The sequence below is a fragment of the Rosa chinensis genome, chromosome 1, assembly GCF_002994745.2.
Source record: "Rosa chinensis cultivar Old Blush chromosome 1, RchiOBHm-V2, whole genome shotgun sequence".
Classification (NCBI taxonomy): Eukaryota; Viridiplantae; Streptophyta; class Magnoliopsida; order Rosales; family Rosaceae; genus Rosa; species Rosa chinensis.
In genome coordinates, this window is record NC_037088.1 from 35,356,948 (window position 1) to 35,366,661 (window position 9,714).

The 9,714-nt window shown below is 37.5% G+C and overlaps 1 protein-coding gene across 1 annotated transcript; it reads right to left on the reverse strand.

The window, feature by feature from the left end:
- Positions 1-5,662: 5,662 nt before the first annotated feature.
- On the reverse strand, positions 5,663-7,986 carry LOC112190216 (protein Iojap-related, mitochondrial-like). The gene is made up of 3 exons (XM_040506235.1): positions 7,935-7,986; positions 6,379-6,606; positions 5,663-5,727 (listed from the first exon to the last, which is right to left on the reverse strand). Exons 1-3 carry the CDS (start codon positions 7,984-7,986, stop codon positions 5,663-5,665), a joined length of 345 nt encoding a protein of 114 aa, XP_040362169.1.
- Positions 7,987-9,714: the final 1,728 nt, after the last annotated feature.

Genomic DNA, 9,714 nt, shown 5'->3' on the forward strand with positions numbered 1-9,714 from the left:
AAAGCTAGGGTGGAGATTTTACAAAGAAATCAAAGGTACACACCAATTTTGTTAAATAAGAAAGTATATACTTTTTCATTAGGTTGTGATAAATAGCATTACATTTTGCCATATTCTCTTATTTGCAGTCATTTTATGGGGGAAGACCTCCAATCCTGAAGTATGAAAAAGCTTCAGAATTTGGAGCAGCTACTTTGATTCTGCTCTGAAGCACATAAGGTTATTAGATAATTGTTTTATTTTATTTTAGTGTTATTTTGTTCTCTTTTATTCTGGGAAGATAAGAAGAGAGCGGCTGACTAAAGAGAGGGGAAGCGGACGGGAAAGAAAAGGGAAAGCAGGGAGAAGAAGAAGAAAGAGAAAAAGAGAAGAAGAAGGGGGAGACCGATCAAATAAAAAGAAAGAGAACAGAGAGGAAGGAAGAGAAAGAAAAAGAGAAGAGAGGGAGGAGGAGAAAAGCAAGGAAATCAGGGAGAAAGAAGAAGAAGAAGAGAAAAGAGGGAGCACGGGGAAGAGAAAGAAAATAAGGAAAACAAAAGGAAGAAGAGAGAGATGAAAAGAGGAAAAAGAAGGTGAGTGACTCCTATATCTGAATTTGTGTTTCCTTGAGAATAAGCTTTTCTTGATTTTGTTTTTATTGTTTTCGTTATGCTCTTTATGAGATTGGTCTTGTGAATGTGAGGTTTCGGATTCAATGTTCTATGAATTTTTGGTTGTGAACTTAGATGGTGATTTCTGATTATTTCTACATCTCTAGTTTCCCACATGTTTTTTTTAGACTAGTAAGGGTAAGTAATTGCTAGGTAAAGTTTGTTCAGTTTCCTTCTGACAACTAATGTGAACTTTTTTGGGATTAGTTTTGGATATTATACTTGTTAGAAGTGTTCTTCAATTTATTTTAGCCTTTGAAATTAGGTCGGTGTGACAATTCTTAAGTTCGGTAATTAAGTGAATAACAGAATGTTTGTTTCTTTTCCCTCAATTCTTACGGGGTTTAGATTTTATTGCAAAAATCTTAGTGTTGTGATTATATTTCTAAGGTCAGAGGACTTTTGAGTCTTATATTGCCTGTTTATTGATTTGATGTTGGTGGAAAAGTTGAATTTCAATTGGTTGTGACTTCAAGTTAGAACTGATGGTGTTTAGCTGTTGTTAATTTTATTTATTAGCGTTCGCAATCTTGTAAAACTATTTTGGGTTTTCTAGTTAACTTTTACTTTGAAGAGTTGTGTGTTTTGTTTTTGTCTGACAAAGTCAATAGAGAGTAGAGAACTTGTTTTCTTTCTCCTTATTTAATTTTCACGTTCTGCTTGTGTTTTTGCAAATGCCTATGAAGAGCTTTCTAAAAATATACATTTTTGTTGTCATTGTGAGCCCTGTTAGCATGTAGTAAATGTTTTAGTCAGTTAGTGTCACTTGTTTTGGTTTTGTTCGTTTTCTCTTTGATTTTTGTTGTTGGGTTTTAAGGGCCTCAGCTTATGATATGTTTTATAGATTTAAAATGTTCATATGGTTGATTTAACCATGGTTTTAGTTGCTGTAAATTTTGTTGCTTTTTGGAGGCTATGCTCCTTGATTTGCTTGTTTATCATTTAAGGGTTGGCAGTTTTATGTAGTTTATTACTCACCCAATCTTTAGATATTTAAGAACTAAACTTTGATATGATATAGGGAGTGCCCTCTAGACTTGAAAGAAGCAATATCTAGTGTGTGTTTTGCTGCACCAAGATGTGCTGATCTGCTAGAGTTGCTTCAAGTTCAAATACTATTATTTGTATCTAAATATGGGAAAGAATTTGTATCAGCTGCAACAGAACTAATGCCAGATTGTGGTGTCAATTGCCAGGTTTTATCATCTTCTAATAGTATACCGGTTTTCCTTGATATTCATCTTGTAGTGCACTAAATTGCGAGGACAGTAGTTGTTATATATAGGTTTCTACTCTATAGTTATGATACTGCACTTTTACTGCAGTTGATAGATCGAGCTGAGTAGCGTGTTTGTGTCATGACTTCCCTATGGATGATTGCAAGGATATGGATCTATTAAAAAAAAAAAATGCTCTGTTGCTAGTCTAACTCACAGTTTTTGTAATATCCCTCATCCAATTTAGATATCTCTTCTTTTGTGTTTGGGTTTACATTTTTATAAGCCTTGTTAAAGGTTTATTTCTTTTACTTATTTAGTTAGGTGCTATTGTTTTACTTGGTTAGTTGGTTTTGTCTTTTAGTTTGTCAATTACTTAGATTATTAGATATTAAGTTTATTTCTCTTTTTTAGTTTGTTTTGGGGTGTGGGCTTTTATTTGAAAAGGAGAAGTTCAGTTTTTGGTAGCCGAGAAGAAGAAAGAAAAAGAAAAAAGAACAAAAGAAAGAAAAGAAAGATGGGTCGGCAAAGTGATGGCAACGAAGGAAACAGAGGGAGCTGGAGAAAGAAAGAGTAACAAGGGAAAGAAAGAGGAAAGACAGAAAGAAAGAGAGGAGCAGATGGGAAAGTCGATGACAGAGAGAAGAGAAAGAAAGAAAAGAATAAGGAATAGGAAGAGGGAAGAAGAATACTTTTTTCCGGAGGGGATCAGAAACGAGAGAGAAGGAGAGAGGAGAGTTTGTTTGAAGTTAAAAGGCAAGAACTTGGTCTTGGGTTCAGTTTCTTTTTTGTGAGTGGCTTCGATTGTCTGGATTGTGTTTCTTTTCTTGATATTTGTTTACTTGGTGAGTTGATGTGGCTGTTAAGTTTTTGACATTTGGTTCCTTAACTTAATTATGTGTTTTCAACCATTTATTGATACATACTACTGACTATTGATCTGTTTCTTTCAGGCCATGGCTCCCCAGTGTAACAACACAGCCAAAGCTAAAGCAATAGCACTAAGGATGAAGACACTGCAAATGAAAAGAGGTAAAAAAAAATGTCGAAACCAACTGTTGAAGAGACTGATGCACCACCTAAATCTGCCTTCACTAAACATGATCAATAGTATGAGATATCAGTGTTTTTTGGGTTCCATTTGTTGATCATGCCAACTGCTATAGGTTATTGAACTGATGTTTACTAAGTTTAGCTCCATTATGGATGTATGTATAGCTGCAGTAACAGATTAATCAAATATATAGTGGTATTTTTATGAATGGATTCCATATTTGATGAATGCATTGGGTAGTTTCTAGATTTACATAATTGTAGCGCAATGAGAATACAAATATGTCATGTGAATTAGAAAGCGTGTTGAAAAATGAAATCCAAATATGTTGGACATATCTAAGAACAACAGAAACAAGAAAAAATATGTTGTTACTTGTGCACTCAAACAACAAAAAATTGTCATCTGAAATAAAAAGCAACAACAAAATGAAATCCAAATATTTTGTTGGATATATCTAAGAACAACAGAAACAAGAAAAAATATGTTGTTACTTGTGCACTCAAACAACATAAAATTGTCATCTGAAATAAAAAGCAACAATAAAATGAAATCCAAATATGTTGTTGGAAATATCTAAGAACAACAAAAACAAGAAAAATATGTTGTTACTTGTGCACTCAAACAACAAAAATTTGTCATCTGAAATAAAAAGCAACAACAAAATGAAATCCAAATATGTTGTTGGACATATCTAAGAACAACATAAACAAGAAAAAATATGTTGTTACTTGTGCACTGAAACAACAGATAAATGTTATTGTAGGCTACTAAAGACAATAGATAAATGTAATCTGAATTGAATGCTAATGACAGTTAACTGTTATTAGAATTTGAATAAAACAACACTAAACTGTTATTATAAGTCCATTCAGACAACAGATAGGATTTCATATCTTCTACTTTGGTGCATTCAAACCACATTTTTCTGTCTTCGGAATAAGCATTAGATCATAGAAATTACAAGGAACTGTTATTTGTTTTCAGATCACATCACATTTATCTGTTGTCTGAATTTACTAATACACAGCTAACTCATGTATTGATTTCATCGGACAACAGAAGACCAAAAAACTTTCTGTCGTCTGATACCCCCAAGAGACGGCATCGTACTAGACAACATAAATTTTTTTGATCAGACTACAGATCAGACGACATCTGTCGTCTGATTACTTTTCTGGCATAGTGATGGTTAGTGATTACACACATTTATATGCATGTAATTGTATCTAAAACACTATAAATAAGTTAATCCTTAAGTCAGTTATAATGTAACTAATCCATTTTTATTTATTTTGTAGTAAATAAGTGGAGTTGAGAATTTTGAAAGAAAATAGTGCAAAATTATAGCTAATTGGAGTTATCGACAAAAAGGCAAAAATTAACAATGGTCAACCAGTCAACGCAAGAAAGAAGTTGATGGGCTCATATCCTACAGCAAGAAAGAAGTTGATGAAAATAGGACCTTGAATGAATAAACCTTTCAATTGAGAAAATGGAGTGACTCCGTATCTGCAGAATTTTATGCAGTTTCATAGTTAAATACTTAAATGCATGGGCATGCACACAAGATGGCTGCGTGATGATAGGAACTGAAATGAACTATAGCTAAGAAATCTATATCTAAACTCAAAGTTTGAAATAAGTCATAACATTTATTAAATAAAAAATGATAGCCAAGTATAGTTGACAAGCAAGCAGCTATAAAACGGAAAAAAATGAATTCAGAAGTGATTCAATCAGACTTAAAAACACTTACTCATGGAACAATGCCATCATCTGTTTCTGACCTTCTCTTAAATCCTCAGGATCTGCTTCCTAAAAAATAAAATGTGTTCAAAGTTTCAAACCCTGAAATGAAGCTTTTTGCAAACTGTATAACATCCACTATATCATCTCAAACTAATACAAGTCATAAAAACTGGATACATTACTTGTTCGGCAACAAGAAGCTCACTATGAAGCATACAAGTTTGTTTTAGAAAAAACCAAGAGAACTCTAATAGACAAAAGTTGTGCAAAATTGAACAAACTTCTTTCTTCAATCCAAGTCATTCTTTATATAAACATATATAATGACTATGAAGTTGGAAGCAGCCCAATACATTCAAAAGATCAGAGAAAATTATTTGACCTTGTTTACAGCTAGAAACTAAGCAGAGAAGGTTATGGTGTGGATCATAGTGAGTGCTTGATCTAGCTTGAGCATTGTTCATCCAGAGGTTGACAGGAATTAGTGATTTATCCTCCAAAAATGCAGGCTATAGAAAACAACTAGTGGACATTTGTAATCAACAATGAGAAAATTAACAAAGTAACAAAGTAAACTATATCCTACATAATTCTTCCGAAGGCGGCCCAAAAATAGATTGCATCCTCAATGCAACATTATAAACACTTGCATCACCAATGGTAATGAGAAAATAATAGTTTATTACTGCATGCCATTGGTTTGTGGAACTGAATTTGTGCATGCTTTTTGAGGACTTACCATCAAATAACAAATTGATGACAGTAACATGCGTAGCTACTTCATAACTTGACTTTTTTGAGGGAGCACTATATCCAATGCAAACTAATTGGGTGATCTGATCTCCCAAACATGATGAATGAGATTTCCAGTAATGAGATGGATTGGGATGGTATAAAGTATGAGTATATGATGCACATATTGCAAAAAAAAACAAATTTGTAAACTTCAACCATACCTGAATTGGTTCTTTCTCAGACGGCTTTGTTGTCTAAAGAGTCTCCAGATTGTAGTAAGCTTTAGCATTCTCATCAAGAGCATGAACTATCACTTTCCCTGAAAAAGTGAAGATGACTATTACAAAACCAAAAAACCAAAAAAAGAAAACATATCGTCCCACATCAGCGAGGGACTTAATCACTGTGCACTCATTGTGAACATTGTATTATAGATTTCAAAGTAGTTTCAGAAATTTACAATAGAAAATACAGAAATAGAATTCGTTATTCTGATATCTAGTTAGAATGCACTTTATAGAACTACTGTATCCTATTAATGCCATCTCAAAGTCACAATATCGATGGCCAGAAAAGATTGCTGCCATGTGAATATATGAACTTCTTAGTTCTCCAACTATTCCAATGTGGGTCTATGCAATTGTACCAAACAAAGTTGTGCATAATTTAAAATCAACATTGCTCTTAGAGCACCACAACGATGAAACACCAAAGAGCAGAGCACAAACCAGAGTCAATGACAATCCACTTGCCTCCCTCTTTCCCTTCAACAGTGGGAAGCACCACGCGCTGAGCTCCTTTCTGCTTTTGCTTAGACTACTCGTATAAACAAATGGAATCCCAATCAGATAGTGATCAAGTTCATCATTCATATAGGAAATTTCACAACTCAAATTTTTCTACTAAAGCTTCAATTTCTACTCTATTCAATCAGAAATAGGTAAAATTAGTAAGTTGGAAGTCGAATTACCTGCCTTGTAAATTAGGGCTTGGGCGATGTTCTTGACGTGCCAGGTGGACCTTCCGATGGCGAGGACCATGAAATCGGCCCACTTGCAGTGCTTGTTCGTCGGTATGACCTTGACGTCGTCGGTCTTGACTTCGCTGAGAACCGTCTTGACCTCCTGGAGATCAAGCAGGCCTTCCTTGGCGGCGGCGGCGGAGGAGGAGGAGAAGGCCTGGTGCAGAGATGGAAACCCTAGCCTCCATTGTCGAAGAAGGCAGTGAGGACGACGATCGGGAGCGTACAGCGGCCAACATGAGATCGCACCTCTCTTTGGGACTGTTGTTGTTAGTTGTTACTCTTAGTCGCTACTGGGTTCGGGGTTGTCAAATGGGTGGGTGCAGCGAAGTCGTTCCGGACGTGCTGGTCCTTTCGTTAAAACGCACCGTATGTATGGCAGTAATGCATGCAAAATTGAGAGGAAGAGCAAGGCGGAGCTCCAGCGTGGACTGTGTCTTTGGCGGATCTGGTGAATTTGAGAAGAGAGATGAGATAACAGATGTGCCAAAGGAAGAGAAGGAGGAGGATAGCAGAGGCGGAGGCGGAGAAGGAGGAGAGTGGAGGTGGAGGCTGAGGCTGAGAGCAGTCGGGTGCTGGTCGGAGACGGAGGATGAGGAAGAAGAGGATGGGTGTTCGTTGGGTGTCGTGGTGTTTAGGGTTTGAGAGAGAAAATTGACCAAGTGTAGTCAAGTGGGAAACTGAGTGAGTGTTGGAGGCAACAAAATGTTCCCCCGCCCCATCAATTTTGTAACTTAGTTGCTCCGCGCTTTTTCAAAATTTTAGAAAAAAAACACAGACATCGGTCCAAAATGATAAACGATGTTAATTATACAAATAAAAATCGGATTTTCAAGAACTGATTAGAAATCTCTTTTACATCGCGTGAATTCCTGACAGATGTCTATTAACATTATTCTAGTAGTGCTTACTCTAATACTTATAACCCAGGTTGGAGGAATCATCCCAATTTCTCTTGGAGAGACCAATGAGGTTCATCTAGTGCGTTTCAAGGTGGAAAGTAAAGCTTTAGAGGTGGCCAACGTCAAGACTCATCAAATGTTGCTAATTATGGCAATGCACACCAAGGAAGCACTCATTTTTCACAATATGGTCAACATGGACAGCAAGCATATGGGTCTAATTCTCAAGGCCAATCTACCTCAAGTCAAGGATTTCATGGTCAAAATACCCCTCCCGGGTTTACACAAGGTATTGGCTATAGTGGTAGCATGTTTTAAGGCAATCCGAGCTCATTTCAAGGCTTCCACCAAGGCGAGAACTACAATTCCCCTCTTATTCTTCAAGGCATTCCTATTCAAGCTCCAAGTGAACCAAAGAAGCCTAATTTTGAAGATTTGATGGGAGAGTTTCTCAAGGTTCAAACTTCTACTAATACGGAGACCAAGCAAAGCATCTCTTCACTAGTTCAAGGGTATCAAACTCTACAACAAGGCATGGCTAGACTAGAGGTACAATGGGCCAAATGGCCACCAAAATGAGTGAGAGACCAAAAGGAGCCTTACCTTCACAACTGGAGCCAAATCCTAGAGGCCAAATCTGTGAATGCAATGCCATTACCACTCTATGTTCGGGGAAGGTATATGATAATCAAGTTTACATGCCCTCATCTTCCACTTTTCATTCAAATCCTTTATTTGATGATGATGTAGGCTTGCATTCATATGGGGCCAAGAGGGAAGAAAATGTACCTCTTGACGATGTTGTTGATGATCAATTGCATACACATCATGATTCTTATCATATGGAGGATGGGACCAGAAGGGAAGAAAATGTATCTTCCAGTAAATATGGAGTGGGTGATGTGACTTTGAATGCCAAAAGAAGAAATAAGGGGGTGGATAAGGTAGCCGAGGGGGGGAGGGGGGGGGGGGAAAGAAAATGTACCCTCCGGAGGAGCTCTTCTTGGTAAAGGTTATGGTTTCTTGTCATTTGAAAATGATACAAGCAAATATGGAATGATTGGTAGTGCCAAAGAAAGGGCTATGTTGAGAAAGAAGACTTCTAGGGATGAGGATGTGTCGGACCCCAAATTAAATGGTGAGGCCATGAAGGCTAGGGACCCATCTAAGGCCGATGACACCTCTAGGAAGGTTCTTGATGACATTAGACCCACCACTCATGAGTTTGAGCCATCTACTTCTAGAGACAAAGAAGGGAGGAATAAGGAGGAAGATCTACATATGCATGGTAGCTCTAGGGGTTGGAGTGGTCCGGTCTACTCATCACTAGGCAAGGCCTTGAGGGCTAAGAACCCTAGTGGGACCGTGACTACCCTTAGGGGCACCACCGGGAGTCTCACCTTTGATCCACCTCTTGATTTGAATACACCGGAACCACTACTTCCTTACCCTAATGCCACAAGAAGAGATAATTCAAAGACGGGTAAGAAGAAGAGTGGCTTGATGAGGGAGATACAAGAAATATTTAAGAAAGTGGATGTCAATATCCCATTGATGGACCTCATTCATCAAGTGCCAGTCTATGCTCAATTTCTCAAGAGCTTGTGCATGAATAAAAAGAAATTCAAAGCTGATGAGACATTTGAGTTGAAGGAGGAAGTAAGTGCAATTATCAAACGAAGACTACCACCAAAGATGCAAGATCCGGGGAGCTTTACTATAGGGTGTACCATAGGAGAGAAAGTGTTTGAAGGAGCTCTCATGGACTTAGGGGTGAGTGTTAATTTGATGCCCTTGGCTATATATCGGAAGCTACAAATTGGTGAGTTGAAGCCCACATCGATTAGATTGCAATTAGCGGATCGTAGCACAAGGCGTCCGGTGGGAGTTGTAGAGGATGTGCTAGTGAGAGTAAATAAGTTTATTCTACCGACTGACTTTGTAGTGTTGGATATGGGTGAAGACTCCTACCTTGATAATGAGTTACCTATCATTCTAGGCCGACCATTCACGGCAACGGCGGGTGTGAAGATTAATGTGTTGAAGGGTACCATTAGACTCAAGGTGTTAGGTAACAAAGAGAAGATTAAAGTGTGCAATCCATTCTATCCGGCGGACATTATGAAGGAGGTATTCTCTATTGATTTGGTAAAGGGTAATGAAGCCAAGAGTGAGCGGATCTTTGGACCCTTGAATCATTCCAAGCCTACAATCCGGGCACAAGATCATTTCTCACCTATTTGGGGCTATGACCATGAGCCACCATTGAAGGATGATGATGTCATTCTTACTTCTACTTTGGAACCTACTATTGAGCTTGAAAAGCAAACAACCCCTATTCTTGAGACTTATGAGCAACTCGAGAAGAAGAGTCCACCATTAA